The 19,494-nt window shown below is 39.4% G+C and overlaps 1 protein-coding gene across 2 annotated transcripts; it reads right to left on the bottom strand.

Moving 5' to 3' along the window:
• Window positions 1-8,616: 8,616 nt before the first annotated feature.
• Window positions 8,617-17,502, bottom strand: LOC117223855 (fatty-acid amide hydrolase 2-B). Of its 2 annotated transcripts, none has more exons than XM_033476414.2 (10): window positions 17,181-17,502; window positions 14,277-14,449; window positions 13,318-13,537; window positions 13,014-13,231; window positions 12,715-12,826; window positions 11,310-11,608; window positions 10,773-10,871; window positions 10,418-10,582; window positions 10,091-10,273; window positions 8,617-9,844 (listed from the first exon to the last, which is right to left on the bottom strand). In XM_033476414.2, the coding sequence occupies exons 2-10, from the start codon at window positions 14,442-14,444 to the stop codon at window positions 9,752-9,754; spliced, it is 1,557 nt and encodes a 518-aa protein (XP_033332305.2). In that variant the 5' UTR covers window positions 14,445-14,449; window positions 17,181-17,502; the 3' UTR covers window positions 8,617-9,751. The 2 variants fall into 2 exon arrangements, with proteins under 2 accessions (XP_033332305.2, XP_076378661.1); XM_076522546.1 differs by lacking the exon at window positions 17,181-17,502 and adding an exon at window positions 14,625-14,653 and having other exon boundaries at window positions 14,277-14,451.
• Window positions 17,503-19,494: the final 1,992 nt, after the last annotated feature.

Here is a 19,494-nt window from a genome sequence, read left to right as displayed (position 1 = left end):
AGACAGACTGTCTTTGCACCTGCTGTATTTCTAAAAATAGCAGAACAATTTACAGCGAAACTTGTGAAAAGGAGTGTAAAGACGATACCCGGGGACGGATGAGGAATAAAATAAGTTTGCCCACTTGGTCTACGACTAATAAGACGACGCAGTGTAATTTGTGTACTAAGAGTATATACGTTTAATTACATAAACGTACGTTTATACCTACTATAGTAATCCGAACTTTACCTTCCGACCGTTTTAATGGAACCAACGGATGTAGAAGAATATGAACCATAAAAATAATCGTTTAACATTGGATTTACGGAGCACTAAAAGCAGCAGTTTTATATTAGTTTATGAATGTTGGTGGCAACACTGTGTACAAGCTCCGCTATCCTAAACGGCGACCTCGTGTTAAGCGATAGTTAGTAGTTAGATAGTAAACTGTCGATAAGCGGTTATTGCTAAGACAGGCGTGCCGGTGACACGTGTAATACTGTATTGAATCATCTTACGTATATTTAGAATATAGATCCATCTTTAAGTTTAATGGTGTATTTTATATAATACCCAACAATAAAAATAACAAGAAGATATTTATTCTGATTTTGAACGAGTGTTATTGTAATATTCAATAAATAACGCATAAACGTATCTTTACATTATTATATTATCTGAATAATAGTAAGTGAAAAAGTTAGTCACCCGACATCTTGACGGGTTCCGTAAACCTAGTGTTAATTAGTATTATCGTGTCCAATGGGCGTCGCCGCTTGTCACTCTATAATAAACGACCAAGACAGTGACGGTTGATAGTCACCGTCTATACACGCGAACGCTACCATGGGGATGGTCAACTCTAGACCGATGAAGCGGGCTTATTAGGGAATAAGAATAATTCCGGATCGAGCGATGTTGCTCGGTCGGGACGGACGCTTAAAGGAATTACGTCCTGTCTGAAGGAAAGCTGAGTCCGTGAAATCTAGGGTAGCCGGCGTATCATCGAGTAGAGTCACGAATGTTCCGCGCGACTCGTCCACCGAATTTTTGAAGGACGAAAAGACGAGTTTGCCGACTCGACGGAAATCCATGTCCCAAACGAAGAGAAGACCTCGAAATCATGGAATTACTTTTCGCCACCGGCTGAATGTTGAAGCGGCGGCTGTTTACCCGAAATACCATTGCTGCGAATCGCGTGAAGCGTTCTTCTCTCGATCTCTCTCCCTTTTTCTCTCCCCTTCTCCTTCTCTCAGCCTTTCTCGGCCTCTCTCCGACTTCCGATCTCCAACCTACCACCGACTCCACTTCGTTATCGGCGATACCTTATCCAATAAATTCCGATCGATGTGCAGAGTCCTCCTCGTATAAACGCGGTAATGACGAGGCCACGAGCTTTCATAGAACTCGCGAATCTCGGCGTTCCCCGCGATAATTCACTTTGCCCCGGAGAAGCTAATTCCAGCCTCGGTTTAAAAGACGAGCGGAAAAAGAACTTGTTAAAATTTAATTGACTGTCGCGCCGCGACGGAACGGATTAAGTTATGGGATCCGAGGATCTAACCCTCAGCGGAACGCTGCCTAACAGATCAAGAAATGAATTTCAGCCTCTCTTTATATCAAACTGCCATCGGTAACTACTGCTTGGTAAAACGTTTTCATTCAGAAACAGCCTCATTTCGAAATTTCACTGTATTACCAGCTTCAAGGTTACTTGCAAAATTATTTTCCCATGCATGTTCTCGATTAACCACCGCTCTCGGCGCAAGATTCTATTATCATAGACTACTTAGGCTAGAAACAACCGAAGGACTTATAGGCCCGCATGAAGTATCTTCGTAAATACGTTTCGAGAAATTGATTAATCAAATCTATAGTGTATTTCAAGAACTTCCGTCTTTGACATGTTTAATTTTAACAAACAAATAATTAAGTGAATTTAAATAAAAAAATTGATATGTTCTATACGATAAGTATAAAGTGAATTATGCTTGAAAATAAACAAAAGGCACAGTAATTGGTTATTCTGCAGTTACTGGCTCCACACTAGCCTAGTTATTTGCAAAAGAAAAACAGGTCCATTCCTACGCTTTCTGCCATAATTGCGCAAAATCGTCGATCTGCTTCAGGGATGAACGTAATTCCGAGCAAGAATGGATGCAGACTATTTCACCATGTTGCCGCCATTGTTAGACTTTATTTTCGCAATTCAATTCATTTCGCTCCGTACTCACACACGCAGATTAGGTGTACAGGGTGTTCCATAAATGTCTCGTAATCTGGAAATGGAGGGGGTTCCTGAGATATTTTGAAGTAACTTTTTCCTTAGCGAAAATGCAATCGGCGGCTTTGTTTATGACTTATTAACGAAAAACAGTGACCAATGAGAGGCGAGATCGGCTGGTGCGAGGTGGCCCAGCGCACGAAGTCCAGCTCCGCTCATTGGCACGGCCGTCTCGCGCCTCAGCTGATCTCGCCTCTCATTGGTCTCTGTTTTTCGTTAATAACGAAAAAATCGCGGATTACATTTAAAGAAAAAGTTACTTCAAATGACCTCAGGGATCCCTCATTTTCGGATTGCGAGACATTATTGGGACACCTTGTATAATGTCGTCGATCACCTGTTCGCACACGTTCCCGCCGCAGGTCATCTAATTACCGAATTAGTCGTTCACCTCATTCATAGATCGGTTCCTAGCTCTCCGACTATTTGTATGTCCGGTTCTCAGCCGCGCCTTAAAGGCGCAACCCGTGGCATTTTACCAAGCAGCTTAACTGTGCAGGAAGATTCGCCAGACCGGGAGTCCAGCTAAAAGAAGCACGGACAGCTTAATCCTCCATTAATGGCAAAGCGGTGCCGTGAAATTGACCGGACGCGCTACAAGAGACGCCGGCCGTATTTTGTAGATTCAGGATGTAAAGCCCGCGCGAAAATGAGTTTCGTCATATGCAGCTCGTGATAGAGGCGGGCGAGGATGTAGACACATGGTCGCGATTCGATATGAACACGAGGAAAAAGTGGCATAGACACCGGGGCGGTGTTCCTGCGCTGTGGCAGCCTGGAAGAAGATGTGTGCCGAGAGAGTGTGGGCCGCGTGGGTGGAGTGCGCCGGTGCTCCAGCCGAGCAGTTTGGTATTCCGGTGACTACCTGGGCTGCATTGCATCACGTATGGCGAGCCCGGGCTATAACGTAGGTAGGCCGTAGGTTTACGTGTATGTAGTTGGATATCGTGCGGAGAGGCGCGACGAGACGCGACGAGCGACGGGATGAGCGTCGCTTATTGTTGGATACATTCGTGGAGCCGCCGCGATCGCGATCCAGTGCTTTGCCACATCCCCGATCGTCCTCCCCTCGTTTCCGTCGACGATTAACCACGGTCTTCTTCCAGTGGACCAAATTCCCTCTTGGAACGGGTCGGCGCACAGTGTGATATTTCGACAACCTGGATTGAATTCCGCAATCGAATGTTATTAGAAAATGTCCAAGTTAGCCTTAATTTGGAAGCAAAATCTCAGTGTGACCTAGAACAAGTATTATTCTTTGGTAAATTTTTACTGACGGATTTATGGTTTTACACTTTTTTACTAGCATACTTTCCTGCAGCGTTTATTATAATTAGTAGACTACGAATCTCTAGGGAAAATAAGAATTTCGTGCGACGAATGCAATCAACAGGAAATGCATAATTTAATAAGTTATAAATGTCATAATCGAGAGTTGTTGAATTCTTCTAATAATGTCACGGTTTTGTGTTTCGACCACTCAGTTTCGTTATAAATGCATAAAATCCGCGGTCTGGTGATATAACGATTATATGTCACCTGCTCGACCCTTTCTCTATATGTACATCTTCCGTGTCACCTTCTTTCCGTCACGCGTTCCTCTCGATTGCGACAACGCGAGGCGTGTATATACATACATGTATTTGGGACAAACGAAGGAAGCCGAAAAGTGTAAGTTCCTGAAATCGCAACGGGGTGACCGGTGTGTTGACCGTAAACGGCCGGCCCTTATCTGTGTCACTCCATTCTTATCAGCAGGTCAACTTAGGTCTCCTAACCGAGAACCGTCCGATACCAGGGCCTCGGCTCTGTAATCGCGAATCGATCACTCGAACGTTTCAGGAAGCCTGATTTCGGCCAAGTAAACGGAAGAATGAGCGCGGGAAGAGAGAGGAAGAGAGAGAGAGAGAGAGAGAGAGAGAGAGAGAAAGAGAAAGAAAGAGAGCCGGAGGAAACGATAGACCCAATGTTGGAATCTAGGAATTCATTCGTTGCCATGGTCGATCCGGTTTCCGTAACGTCTGCTGGTATCTATGGATCAGACTTTTCTATACATAAATGTGGCAAGCTTCCAATGTCGGGCGTCCACGATACTTAGGTGCACTGTGCTACCTTTACACCGATTCCTCCCCGTGTGTGTGTGTTTGTGCGTGTGTGTGTGTAGATATACAGATATATACATATATACAATACTCGTGTATATATTGTATACATATATGTGTTTGTGTGTGTCTGCTGTGCTGTCCAGTGAGCCGCGTGACAGCTAATATCCGACCAGGAAACTAACACCCCCGTCGCGCTCAGCCAAACCCCCATCATCCCCCCGGCACCACTACCGCCATCCGTTCATCCAACATCCTGTGCCGTGTTGCCGTAGCACCCCCTGTTCGCACCTTCGACGTCTTTCTGGTTCATTCTCGTAACCGTCGACTAACCTGTCGCATTCCGATATTAAAGCAGGAAATTCTATTTAGCTTAGCTCGACCCTCGCGCTCGATTCCGCCAGTGTTCAATTTTTGTTAGGCTACTTTTAATCAGCGGTCGTATCTAACCACTGCCACGCTTATCGCTTCGACCTTCGAAGGATAGCCATTTTACAATTACGACGTTGCATTCTTGCGGTAAACGTTTGCACGCGTGCTACCTCCATGGTAGCATGGTAGCCGACTCTATAAAATTCGGAAGTCTAAGCCGCAAGCAAGGCATTCCTTTTATGGATTCACGAATTTCTTTTCTATTTTCTGGTCCTTGAATCTTTGCATGTTTTTTTTTTTGGTCTTTTTCTAATAACTTCTTCAGGAACATTGTGCTATAAAAAATAATAATAATAATAAAGCATACAAAAATAAATATGATTAACTTCGTTGGTTTTTGGAATTTTCGAAATACCTTTTCATCACCGTAGTTTACAATATTTGAAACTTTAAAGTAAAATGTTTTCGAGATGATTTTGAAACTGACACGATCGCGTAACTGCTTCGTCGAAATTAATATTAATATTTTATTTTTAGCTCGTGTATCAAATAATGGAAGAATGTCAAAGTTTGCTGTTACCAGAAAATCGTATAGAAATAGAATGTTAGGGTCGCGGGTGACCTCAAATTCAGGTATAAAAATCCATTAAAATTATTAGGGAAAGAAACAATTTCTCGCATATTTTTCAGAATATTTTTCATATTTTGCATGAAAATCCGCTGATAGGATTTCCTATAAGCGTCATACGCGCACGTCGGACGCAACATTTAAAATTTAAAAATCGCTTCTAGAAAAGCAGGAGCATTATTTTCCGTTAAGTCAGTATAAATGCGTTTGACACGTGCAAGAAATTCCGCTTTAAGACTACATTTGAGGAGCACTAAAAGCAACTGTTTCATATAGAGTTATAAAAGTAACGATAAGATTTTGTTTCTGATTTTCAACGAGTGCTATTGTAATATTTGCCACAAGTGTGACACATGCGTCGAATAAGTAACTTATAAATGTATCTCTACAATCTGAATAATCGCATATAAAAGAATTAGTGAACCGTCATTTTCACGGGTTCCGTAAACAGTTAGGAGAATCTCGGTATCGTTTGCGCCCAAAATTTTATAATATTCTGGACATTGCAATATCTTCTGGTTGATAAGATTTCGCCGACGCGTCTGGATAAAACACTTTGTAAATGCATAATCGTCCGTTGTTTGACGTATCGTCTGGCTTCCTGGTTTTACTGCTACACCGACGCGTCGTGTCGCGTCGATCGGATTCTTTTCACGGGTGATTCGCAAGCTGGCGCGCGTCCGTCGGAAACGCTCGTGAAAGCAGCGCCGCAGCCTTCGTTATCGGATCCGTCATTCTCGACGTCCGATCGCGTCCAACTTGTAATCCTTTCGGATTCATTCCTCTTCTCTCCGGGTGTGTTCATTTTAATGGACGTTGGATTTCGTTTCCTCCGTGCAGTTATGCCGGTATTTCGGCGCTGCGGTGTACGATGTTTCGTATGCGCATCTCTATCAGCACATTTCACTGTCAGCCGACGAATTCAAGCGGTCCGACCAAGAATTTTGCAGACATTTAGAATGACAGGCGAAAATGAATCGTACAAATAGCCGATAATAGACGGCTGCCAATGGCTTCACTAATCTCACCGATGAAATTTAGATTGTCGATCGAGTGTTAGGACGCGGCGCCGGATCATTTTGTAAGCAAATCCTACTGCCAGCAAACCGAATTCACTCTCTCCCTCTCTCTCTCCATCTCTCTTCTTTTTTGTTTTTGCCTTGCGTATTGTCCTAAACCGATGCCGGTTTAATTGGAAACGTTCGAGCTTTCGTTTTCAGCTTGGAGAGACCGGGGCAGTTAGCGCAAAAAAGTTTGGAGAAGAATATAAAACGTTATCTTTAGCAAAAGAATATTGATACAAATTGAAATTATAGTTGAATATTTTCTCTATATAATTCGAAAACATCACATTTGAAAATAGTCTTTGAAGTAGTTTTAAAACTGCATATAAACAAACGAAGTAAATTAACACTCTTTGCCTCACGTATTCAATTAATTATATTGAACTGTTTAACACGTTCGTCAGTTTGTAATTAAGAACAACACTTTGAAACACATTTAGGTTGTTATACGTAGTTATATTTTTTCAGGTTAACAAATCTTTGGCGAAAAAGTGTAGATTAAATCACTGCACACTTCGTTCACGCGTCTTTCGTCTGCCCCGATTAACATGTTTATCATTAATCGATTACTTTAATAATTTTTCAGTCATTTTACATTGTTATTAATAAAATATATTAATATTTGTAGAAATCATGAACACGCAGATAAAGATGGTTAATGAAATTTCGAATAAATAACTTATACATATATCGATTATATATGCTTTATTACTTTATCCATTCACCAAATAGAAGTATTATTTGGTCGTCTCATAAATTCGTGCCGCGAATATATTTATACTTATTGACATGTTTAATTGATTTTGTAAAGGAATTTTTTGTCTCGAAGATTAAGCACGTTCTAGAGATGTTTGAGAAATTTTGTCCATTTCAAAATTATCTGTCCACAGATATTTAAAAAAAAGGGGGAACAGAAAAAAGCACGAACTTATGAGAGACGACCTGATATTATAATTTAACGGATATAATCATTATACCGATCGTTATACCGATAAGTCAATTTAGTTTATAATTTTCTATCGCATCAATTTTAATTTTATAAATAAATCTCCAGCAAAGTTCTCTTTGCCCCGAGGCTCTCTATGCCCCGGTTTCCGCTACCGAGTTATCGCAAATAAAGGAAACGTCACCTTTTCGATACCTCTGTACACGGTCGCCGGGAAAATTTCGGTGCTCCAGCCAGCTCGAAAGCTGATTTATCGATCTTTTTGCGCGCATTTGCAACAGACATCAGATTTTTAGCGCGCGACACGCCGAACTCGACGCAGCTTGCAAAACCAGCGTCACTCGATCTACTTCCGCGCTCGTGGTAATGACAGCAGGAGGGCCGGGCCGGCAGGAGATATTTTCGACTCGATGACGGTTTCAACGGAAAATTAGCGACGAACTGTTTCCCAGGCAACACCGCTCCCGGTGTACTCGTTCGAGCGAATTGTCTCGCGGCTCGAGCCGAAGACGATATCTCAATATGCCGGTTGCGAACCGAGTCGGGGGAACGGGATCTCGGGTGAAGGTCGAAGATGTAATAACCGAATCCAATATTCGTTCCTTTCAAACGACTGTTGGTTGACAAAAAGTGAAATTTGCCTGTGAAGACAGAACTGTCACCGGCAGCCCCGCCGCGCCGCGACGATATACTCACACGTTTTCTTTCTCCCCTATTTCTCTATTGACGCGCGCGCGTGCCTTCCGGTACACACTTAAAGACCCGAGATCAATCTCCTGATGTCATCTTATCCCACCGCTTTTCCCTCTCGCGAATCTCCCTCTGCGAATCATTAATCCGCAAACTTACGTCTATCTCTTCGATTCCAAACTATGAACGTATCTTTTTAAATGGGACGGGGTTAACATTGATTTTATATTGGAATCATATCAATTAAATGGAATTTGTTTATTTAATATTCATTAATATATATCTTTTCAAGTAATTTTAATAAATCTTCTAATTATGGATATAAGTGTATAATATTAAGATTAGGAAATTTGGATAATAATAGATAGAAATATTTCTGATAGAAATTTAGATTAATCGATTTTAAATGGGACTGATATAAACTATTATGTATGACGATTAATCAAAGGTCAATCAATATTGTTTTCTTGCAATTGATTTGAGAGGGTATTGTCCATTCAGAACTATCGATTTTAAGCATTATTTTCAAATAAATGTTTTACCGTAACTTAAAATAATTATCTTTATTATTATTATTAACTTTATTGTGTAATTTCTCCATTATCCAAGTTAACATGATATCCTCCTTTATATAGATCAAGATTATGTTTCTTTGAAACGGGCAGAACGATCGGAATCATTACATAGCAGAGATAGCATTCTCGGATTTCATAAATTTGCACGTGCCCGGATCACATAAACATCTACATTCCATTAACAGTTAATAAAATAATTCTGTCAGTTCGATGGGACATGTCCGATGATCTATGAACTCTGACGCGTCATTATCTGGTCGCCCTTCTCCCATCAGAGAAAATGAATTCTCACTGTATTTTCGATTATCGCGGGTTCATTATTTAAAATATCGGCGCAACAATACGCGTGTTCGCCGAGTTAACGCGCGTCCCCGTCGCCGACGCGGCGTTTTGATTTATGCGAGAAGTCACGACGTAATGCCGACGTTTATATCGGCAGATATTTATCAGTCGGCCTTTCGTTTACACTGGTTTAATCGAACCGATCGGGGGGCTCGTTCATTAATCAACTTTGAGGGTCGCTCCACGCTCGGTCTCGCCAGTCAGCGCGCTGAAATCTTCATAAATCGTTGCGCTATTAGCAAGCCTGCTATTCCCGGCACGGACTTATGCTCGTGATCGAAACGCTTCTCATTGTACGGTTTATCTTCGCTCGTCCGCCTCTGCTATATCGAATCGCATTTCTTTTACCAATCGTTGGATCATTATATGTTCCACGAAAAAGAGCTAGGAATTTTTTTTACAAGGTTTGCCTGCAACTTTTGGAATAATGTCTCAAATTTCGTCTCAAATTCTCCTATAGGACCGAACGCAGAGTGTGTCTTCTCAACAGTATTTGTGAATACTTTCATTTCAGCGAAATTCGAGCAATCAAAGCCGCTTTTAAAGCCAAATTTAAACTGTACGGTAATTACAACAGTACAGCATTTACAATTACTAAATATATTTTATAATTTACACCATGCATTTTCGAATTAAATCGCTGTATATATTATATTCTAATCTTCTAATAAATCCTTCAGTTGTTATAAAACAGTTGTTAGAAAAAATGGAAGTCAGTCCATTTATAAACCACATTAAAGACTGTAAAAAGCGTTGAAACGTTAATTCAATACGGGGGTGGCACCCAGCCTCCAAACGCTCTCTCTAATTCTTCAGCGATCGCCAGACAAAGATGATCGTTCTTGCAGCCAGCCATCACCTGAAATTTCAAAATTATCTGAAAATTTATTAGATCTGTGAAATTGATTTTTCCGTCAGCCTCGCGATTATTTTTTCTCCGAACGATCTTAGAATTAGCAATCGATTCGTCGCTTGAACAACAACCATTTCCAATGAAGCTTGATCTTTCTGGGTCGATTCTGTTCTCAATTGATGTTTCATTGTAACTCGGATCGGTTCTTAATCCGATTCGATGGTTAATTAATCGTCATATTTAATTAATCACCTGGAATCCGACAGGTAAACCGTCTTTGTTTAAACCCATCGGCACGTGTGTCGCTGGAAACTGCATGATATTGGCTAACGCGGCGTATGTTGTACAATCAGTTTTCAGGACAACGTCTTCAGCGTAGCTCGCTGGTTGCGTGAACGTCGGCAGTAAAATTACGGTTCTTTCGTCCAACAGAATCTGCGAGCACATCGATTCGCAATGAAATCTAACGATTGGAGTTCAGCTAGCGAAGCTGAATAAATCAGCTATAGTATAGTTATCGATTTTTAGAAGTATTAGAGAATTATTACGTGAATTAGATTAAGGCTGTCATTGACCTACGTTCAGCTTTTCACGAAGGATCTCTTTTTCGCCGTTCAATTGCTGTTTCTCCTTCGGCGACAAGAAGGCATTTTGCTCCGTAAATATCGTTGATAACACCAATTGTGCCGAATACTTCGATAATCCCAGCAACGCCTTACAGAACTCGATCAACATCAGGGCTATCTGCGAAGATCAAATCATCAAACACATAGCTCGACGAGTTCTATCTTTCTCCAAATATTATGCGTCTTCGAACGTAATTTTAATTGATAAAGTAATCACCGCGTAAGCTTTGATCTTAATAATCTACGTGTAAGGACAAGAATTGCAAGGAAAGTGGCCGATCAAATAGTTAATGAAATCATTGTATCACCTTGTCACCATTAGGAATATTCATCTCATCAGGCACTTGTATATCGCAGATTGAAGCTAGCATGTACAAGTGTGAATACTTCACGTACTCTTGCGACAGCTGGAATAACAATCATCCATTGATTAAACGTCTGCCACGCTCGTTATTCTACAGAGTGCCCCAAAATGATGAAACATCCGGGAAATGAGAGGTTCCTGAGGTCATTTGAGGTAACCTTTTCCTTTGCGAAAATACAGTTCGTGGCTTTGTTCACGAGTTATTAACGAAAAACACTGACCAATGAGAGGCGAGCTCGGCTGGCGCAAGACGGCAGTAAATAACTCCTAATAAACAAAGTAAACAAAGCCACGGCCTGCATTTTCGCAAAGGAAAAAGTTACTTCAAATGATCTCAGGAACCTCTCATTTCCCGGATGTTTCATCATTTTGGGACACCCTATATGTTCTTGCAAACGAAGACATTGGGAATAGTATTTTATCACGAAAAGATGATTTCTTTTCATCATTGAGAGAATATCGTAGGATATCATGAGATTACTTGTTCCACGTGCGCGCCGATCCCTCTCAAGTGTCGTGCGGCATCCTTAATCTTTTCCTTTATGTCCGACGTAGTGTTGTATATATCAAAAATAGTGTCCATCTTCTCTATGTACAATACTCGGACCGTCTTCAGGTCAATGGGCTCGTCGAAACGCGACAGCTCGTTGAAGTTCGACGTGAAAATCTTCATAACAAGTCGCAGGTCCTTAGCGTGCCTTGCTATTGGCCCAACGACTATTAACTTTACGAACGTGGGGTCAGGACTAAAGGGAAAGTGTCCTTCGCCTGATATGATACCTGCGAATCAGTTGCTGGATGTACTCTTCAACCAAATAATTATTCTATTTCTACTCTTCTATTAAAATATTTTCAACCATTCGTTGCAGTTGACGACAATTTTTATTTTCACAAACTACTTCACTTATTTAGTGGACACATTCAATTAAACTCTCTCTCTTTTATTTCCTCCGTTCCTTATTGTTTAAATATCTCAATCATTTACTTTATCATCTATTCTATCCTTCTAATTTTTATTGTTTCATCTCTTCTTTTTTTTCTTACCATTTTTATGATATGCTATCTGTGCGACATGTCGTCACATTATTGTGTTTCTCTTGTTGATCAAATATATAATATATTATAAATTATTAATAATATATATAATATATTATATATTATTATTATTAATAATATATATAATATATTATATATTATTATTATTAATAATATATATATAATATATTATATATTATTATTATTAATAATATATATAATATATTATATATTATTATTATTATTATTATTATTGAAAGGTACACAATCAGTGACGCCAGGATGCCGGCTAAACCGCGACGTCACCGACGTTCGGATTACTTCGGACTAGTTAGGCTTCTCAGATCTATTCTCGCGCCTCTGACGGTAGAGGTTTCATTTACGACCAAACTGCGAATCTTTATGCAAAATCAAATATTTCGATGTTAACTGTAGGATACCGAAGTTAGATAAAAATGTATTTCTTCATTTAATCGCGTCAATGTATCAAAAATACGTGACAGTATGCTTATAATTCTTTGATAATATTTATTAGTTTGTACTTCACCTACTCATTTTTGCTGTAAGTGCATAAAATTCGCAGTTTACTTATGACACGCGTTTGCTCTGATCAAACGAAACGTAGTGCCACGAAGCTGTTGCTAATCGGCGCTAATAGTCTGAGTTCTCCCATTGTATAGGATGTTTCTCCAAAAACTTATTTATCCACTCTGATCATACGACCTTGATTTTCAAAGCAGTGTAAAATTTTTGGATGCGATTTCAGGTTCCAGAAACACTTGTGCAATTGCAGTCAGAACAGCTTAGACCTGTTTGGGCGAAACGTTCTTAGAAATCTTCTAGAATCTTACCCGTGGTAGGTTTGTGACCAAAAACGCCACTGAAAAGACTCGGTATCCTTATGGAACCGACTAAATCCGAGCCGATGCCAAGCACAGACGCTCCAGCACCAAGCAATGCTGCCTGTAATTATCGAAGAGACATTTTCAAGGTGCAATTTAAGCTTGAATTGAAGCTTCTTTGAATCTTTTGGATGCTGGACTTTAAATTACAGTGGTGGACAGGTGCACTGTGAATAGTTGCTCCCATCTCAGAAAAGCACTTCGACTTTGAGCATTTGCAAGCATAGTCTAGTAATTGGTTTTTTCACCTCTCCGCCTGAGGATCCTCCAGGCGAAATCCTGGTGTCATACGGATTATTCGTCGCTCCGGCCAGAACATTCGAGGTGTGAATAGAACAGCAAAGCTCCGACGTATTTGTCACGCACAATGGAATCGCTCCGGCGTTTAACAACATCTCTATTGCTGGACTGTTCCTAGAAGCTTTTCGACCTTTATGATCAAAATTGCCTCCTGTGTAGCTCATTCCTGATTAAATAGAATTATATTTAGCACGTTTCCTCCCCTCCCTCTCCCTCCCTCTGATCCAGATAGGTACTCTTTGCGGTTCATACCGTTTAGGCTCAAGCTCTCTTTGACGGTGATAGGTATACCGAAAAGCGGCATCTCCTTCTCCAGCGTAGCAGCGGTCATTTTTCCGCTCTTCAGTATAGCGTCGCACTTCTTCGCATCCGTCAATGCCTCGTCGAATCGGTCCTCGATTACTGCGTTCAGAAAAGGATTCACCTCTTTGATCCGGTCGATGCATGCCCGCACTATCGTTTCGCTGGACAGCTTGGTTCATTCAATGGAAAAGTCAGAAATTATCAAGTTGCTAGAGGCGACTGTTGCCATTCGATAGGTCTACTTCTTTTTACAAAATTTCTGAGTTATTTCTTGCGGCGATAGGACGAATGACTGGATGACATTTGATCATGTTTCTCTGGGGGACGTCTAGGTCTTGAACAATTATCCAGAGATTCTAAAGGATAGGACTGGATCTTATGATTTCGTGGTAAAAATGTGTAAGGACAATTTAGAGTAATGCTGCAATTAGAAAATGTGATCGTAGCGATAGGATGAAAAGCGATAGAACCTCATTTTCCTATGTTTAAAGCGAGCAAGACAAATTTGACAATAGTGCCACGATTAGAAGAATGAGAACCGAAACTACATGATTCATAGCCAGGGTTTTGCTAATTCAGTTGTGTAATTGATGTAATTCAATTACACTGTAATTCGTAATTAATGTAACTGAATAACATAGTATTTTGTAATTGTACTCATATTGAATTACGAAATACATTGTAATTTAATTAAATGACGATCTGAATTACGTATTACAATGTAATTGAACTATAATGTAATTGTGTGTGTGTGTGTGAATTACACTATAATTGAAATACTTTGTAATTTAATTCAATGGCGATCTGAACTACGAATTACAATATAATTGAATTGGTTTGTGATTGTTATTCCTTGAGTAATTCTATCGTAATTCTGCATAACTCAGATTCACATAGGATAATCTTACCTTCCTATTTCTGATCTTCTCAGCCAACGAACTCGCACTTTCTTTTAATAATGAATTGGTGATCGGTGGTAATCGAGGTGGCTTGACGATGCGGATTAGCGCAGAGAAAGGTTTGCAAACGAAGCTCAAGAAGTGCAGAAACAGTAACATGAAGATCGTGAATATCATCGTGTCTGTAACAAAAGAAAGTCTTCCATCTCTTTTGAGAAGACACGTTTGTTGTCCTGTAGAGAACATTTAGTATTAATCATGAACATCGATTATACGATTTGTATATTCAAATTGTCGGTAAACAAACGTTATCCGGTCGGTGCTTCCGAATGCTGTCGTTCAGTTATAGCAAACAATTTCGATTTCGTCATCATTAATTTGTCGATACCTTAGTCACTAACCGGTTTCTACCGCATTAGCTTTGGCATCGTATACCTTCAATGATCCGTGTCATCAAACAAGTCAATATTTATTGTTCAATCTACACACGCAAGGGAATCTAATCGACAAAAATCTACACTTTATACATATCTTGTGTAAAGCCCCTCAATTCGACAAAGTCAGTCTTTGTAAGGCTACTTCCAATGATTGACAGCACGTTCACGTAATAAATAAATTTTGCAGAAGAAGCATGCAACAAACACTACGGGACATGCCACAAACGCGCCAACGATACTCAAAAACTGCTTAGCTTCGTTGGGAGAAATTGGAATGTTCCCTTGGATTTTGCTCGTTGGTTCCGTTCAAGACAAATGGCGGCCTGTTACTAATGAATCGCTCGAATAAAAAATCACTATTAGGAAATTATTAGACTATTAGCTGATTAAAGATTTTTTGCGTGTGTAAATCTTTACGTTCGCGACCTTTGACTTTCATTGATGGCCGTCAGCGTTCTCAGTTGTGTAGACAGATAATTGCTGTGATAAAATTAGATAGCCAACTTTTCTCCTGCGATATAACTGATTTACGTCTTTAACACGTTCACGACGCTTCTTACGGACCGAATTATCAGATTGCTTATCATTGTATTACGCATGGTTATGAAAGTTACTTTACGAAGGTCGTTTCGTGGCAACCGGTTCATTTCGTAGTAACCTGTTCGGAGGTGAAACAGAACGAAGTGATGGGTCCAACTTGGATTCCTAAAAATGTTCGAAATCTTTGCGCGTAGAACTACATAATTTATTGCCCGCCGCAAAGTTCTTTCCTCGTCGTTTTAATAGAGTTAATTATATATTGATATTCGTCGACCCTTCTAATTGGCATACTACTTAAACCATTTGTTCTCGGCTGTCTTTTGTAAAGAGATTATTTAAAAATTCGTATATAAATTCTATAAGATGGTATATCAATACACAGTCGAACTTCGATAACTCGAGTCTCTTTAACGCGAATGCTTCGATAAGGCGAATATTTTGTTAATAGCATTTCGCTGCTTCTTTGTAAATCGAAATAAAAGTTCCTCTAACTCGAGTTATTTTCTACAATTTCAAATACGTTCCTTTATCTCTGTAATTGGAATTGTCCACGACATTATATCATTTTATATTTCACTTGAAATTACCATTTTTTTCTTTTTTATATCCAGCGTTCAAAGTCGCGTCAATCACTGAATGAGTTATTGGCGATTCAGAATTATTAGTGTCCACATCGTCAATATTTAAATGACGTAAAATGGTAAAGGAAACGTATTTTACATATTCTAATCTGCGTACGATAATTATACGTAAGTGTATCAAGATCCGCAGGCTCTGGTTTGTCAATCGAAAATTTCGATAATGAATTTGGTATGTTGGCTCCGCAGTAATCACGCAACACTTTAATTGACAGTCCGAGTGTCGCTGACAGAAAACACGTGTAGATGACGCAATTATGGCGTTCAGAAAGCAAAGGTTAATGTGCGAGAAACAGCGACGACCTACGATACTTGAAAAAAATTTGAAGAATTTGAGAGGAAAACAACGCGCGCGTCGCAATATTCGCAGCTCTGAACAAAACAAAATTCTGTTGACACATTTTTCTACATCAACAAAGACAACGTGTTTTAAATGAAAACGAGACGCTGAATACTTCATGACTTCACCGATAAAATGACTTCAACGACACGTGCCCGACTGAATTCTATCACGTGTGACTTTGGATTGTTTACATCTGCTCGTGAACTGTCCATGCCTTAATCTTTATGACACTCTTACAACATGACGAAGATTTTTCAACATGCGAAGTTAAGGATATATGCATGTACACGGCTAATAATACACGTAATATGCGAAATACGGAAAGTAAACGAAAAAAGAATTTTTAGGATCACTCGATCACGACAAAATTTTCTGTCCAGTTCCCGTGGGTGTACTTATTTTCTAAAAAAAAAAGATGCATTTGCATAAATATCCGCAGTCTATTGATAAGGAAAAGATTATACTAATTTATTTATTCGTTGATTTCTATGGGAAAACTGTTTATTAGATAATACAAAGAATTAAACTTTTAAGAGAATTACCATACTTAGGCTTTAAGCCAATAATTAAAATGTTAACACAAGCCATGAACCGCAGCGATAGTAGAAGCAGTATAGTAGCATAGTGGTATAGTAAATGATTTAAAAAAATCATTATAGAAGTCTAGTGTGTCGCGAAAAACGTTGCAATTTATAATTAAGCGGTTTAAACAATTGAGACTGCCGTGGAGAGTGCGATGAGACTCAGAAATGAAAATAAATAATAATAAACCGGCACTAGAAACATATTATTGTCAACTACAGTTAAGTTCTTCGTGCATCTATTGCACAGAGAACATTGCAAAATAACAGGTGACCTGTTGCAAAATGATTACTATCTCTTAGAAGCGTCCTCTAGTTTTTCGAAAATAATTAGCGACAATAAAAATTCGAAAAATGATTTCTCGAACTCTCACCTTTCGATTTCGTCTTTCCTGTTCCCGAAGCAACACTCGATCACTCCCAATTTCGGGAATTGCACAACATTCCCTTATGAAGATCCACCGAAGATGTCCAGGGTGACTGTGCAGCGACAACTGGTCAGGATCACGGCGGTCTGATTTGTGGCCGACTACCTTCGATCGCCGGCTCGCAGAACTCACTGACAACACGTCCGTTGACTACTATGCTACTGCTACTCGACGATCCCGGCTATCACGTTACCCTTGAGATCGGGTCTACAGGTGAGTGGCCCGCAATTTATTTCGTAATTTCAGGCCTGACCCGGCCCGGCGCGGAATCGCACGCACGCGGAACGCATACTTGTGCCGATGACAAATTTGAATAGCTAGTCGACAATGTATAAATATACGAAACGTGTGAGATCACCTAATCATGACATAAATTACTGTCCACATCTCATTGGTCTCTCATTGGTCATTTTCTATCGCAATCTAGTCATAATAGATGCGCATATACTCAATGTTAACGAAATGAAGTCTCAGATCAATTTTCGTAAAAATAGCCGATTAATATACTCTGAAGCTTCAAAATAGTGTTAAATTGACATCAGGAAAGGACGAGGATTGATCATCGACTGCCAAGCCTATTTTGAATAAATAATGATAGAGTTGAAAATAACGAATAAATAGAAAGTAGGAAATAAGTAAAAAATAATAAATAAATCCTTGTTATTTCTGTTAATATAATGGACCCTTAACCGTGGTTGCCAGTTAATGCGTTAATATCATAAACGGTATCTAAGTTTTCGTATCACTGTCGTACAATGTCCTCTTCTAAACTGACAATGACGATCTTGAAAAAGTCTTGAAAAAACGAACCAAGAGAGTAAAGAAAAATCTATCTGCCACGATGCCCCCCCCCCCTTTGAAAATCATTTATGCTGTAAACATTTCTTACATTTAGACTGTGGCTTCTGTCGCAAAATAAAAATCATCTTCATTAATTACAAGGCGCAGAAATTGCGCAGATCAGAGTAGTTAAACAGCTTGTACGTTCGGTCAGCGATTTTCAGTAATTACATACATTATTTCAGTAGTTACATACATTTGGCCGAAGGCGGTTGAAGAGATCAACATTAAGTGACGTCGAGATTCAGGAGAATAGCTCGGCATCTAACGGCAACGCGTGCGAGCGAGAGAGGTAGTATGGCAGGAAAACGTAAACACTTCGCTCTTTCTTTTCTCACGTCCCCACTCCGCGTTCATGCTTGCTCATGCACTCCTGGGCAAACCGATTGCGCACGTATGCTCTACGATTTAGTTCTCAAGGATAAATTAAGAATTCTCTTCATTTTACAAATGGGACATAAACATCGTTTTAAGGTAATATACAGTGACTCGCATTAACACGTTCCGTGCCGAGCTTTTTTTACTCGAATCTTCACACTTTGATATTTTACTAAAACTTGATGTATTACGTGCAATTATTAATTCTCGTAAACAACATAACAACGTAACAAAAACTTATCAACGCCCATTCTTGCGGTGGAAATTGATTCTTCGGTTCTAAATTTCTTGTAAACAATTTGTTCAGTTCACTAAGTAAACATGCAAGCGTGTACCATCGATGGTACACGTGGCACGGAACGTGTTAATATTCAGTCATCATATTGTTAGAAGAACTATATTGCTCCTTTTTATTTAAGATAGTATTATTGAATCAATTGTTTTCTCATATAATAAAGCACTTCTTAAACGTAGAAACATACGTAGAAATAATACGTAGAAACATAAATTTTGTTTGTTTATTCCACATGGCTTTTTTATATGATAAGCGATAAACAAGATTGTGACAAAATTCTATACGTCGCAAAAATATTCGGACAGTGAATGAATTACATTAATTTTATATAAAATGAAAATCCTTTTAATCATGTTATCGTATGAGAAGTAAACTACTTGTTTCAATTTATCTCATTTTTATTACACAAATGTTTAAGTTTTGTTATGTAAATGTTTCATGTATATTAACACATGTGCTATCATTTCGCCGGCCTCTGCTACGAGACTTTTGTTGATAAATACAAGTACGGACAGTATAGTTTCAGTCTGTTGCTATACAATATATTACCTTCAGAATTATAAATAGTAGCATACGTGTGCTATCTTTTTGTCCTTTACCCGTGGTTTTTCCTTGTCCGCCGCGAAATCTGTTAAACATTCATTCTTTTTCTCTTTGTCATTCTAATCAGCCTACAGCAATTTTCCATTTAATCTACTCCTTTCTGATGTCAATGCGCAAAACCCACAGGTCTACTCGTTCGATATG

This window comes from Megalopta genalis, chromosome 6, assembly GCF_051020955.1.
Source record: "Megalopta genalis isolate 19385.01 chromosome 6, iyMegGena1_principal, whole genome shotgun sequence".
Classification (NCBI taxonomy): domain Eukaryota; kingdom Metazoa; phylum Arthropoda; class Insecta; order Hymenoptera; family Halictidae; genus Megalopta; species Megalopta genalis.
This window is presented reverse-complemented; position numbering and strand designations above follow the sequence as displayed.

Coding starts and splice junctions, on each gene's coding strand:
- LOC117223855 (XM_076522546.1), bottom strand. Junction 10,872..11,309: donor TCGGCGCGCACGTGGAACAA/GTAATCTCATGA, acceptor TTGTTATTCCAG/CTGTCGCAAGAGTACGTGAA. Junction 10,274..10,417: donor TCCTTCGTGAAAAGCTGAAC/GTAGGTCAATGA, acceptor ATGTGCTCGCAG/ATTCTGTTGGACGAAAGAAC.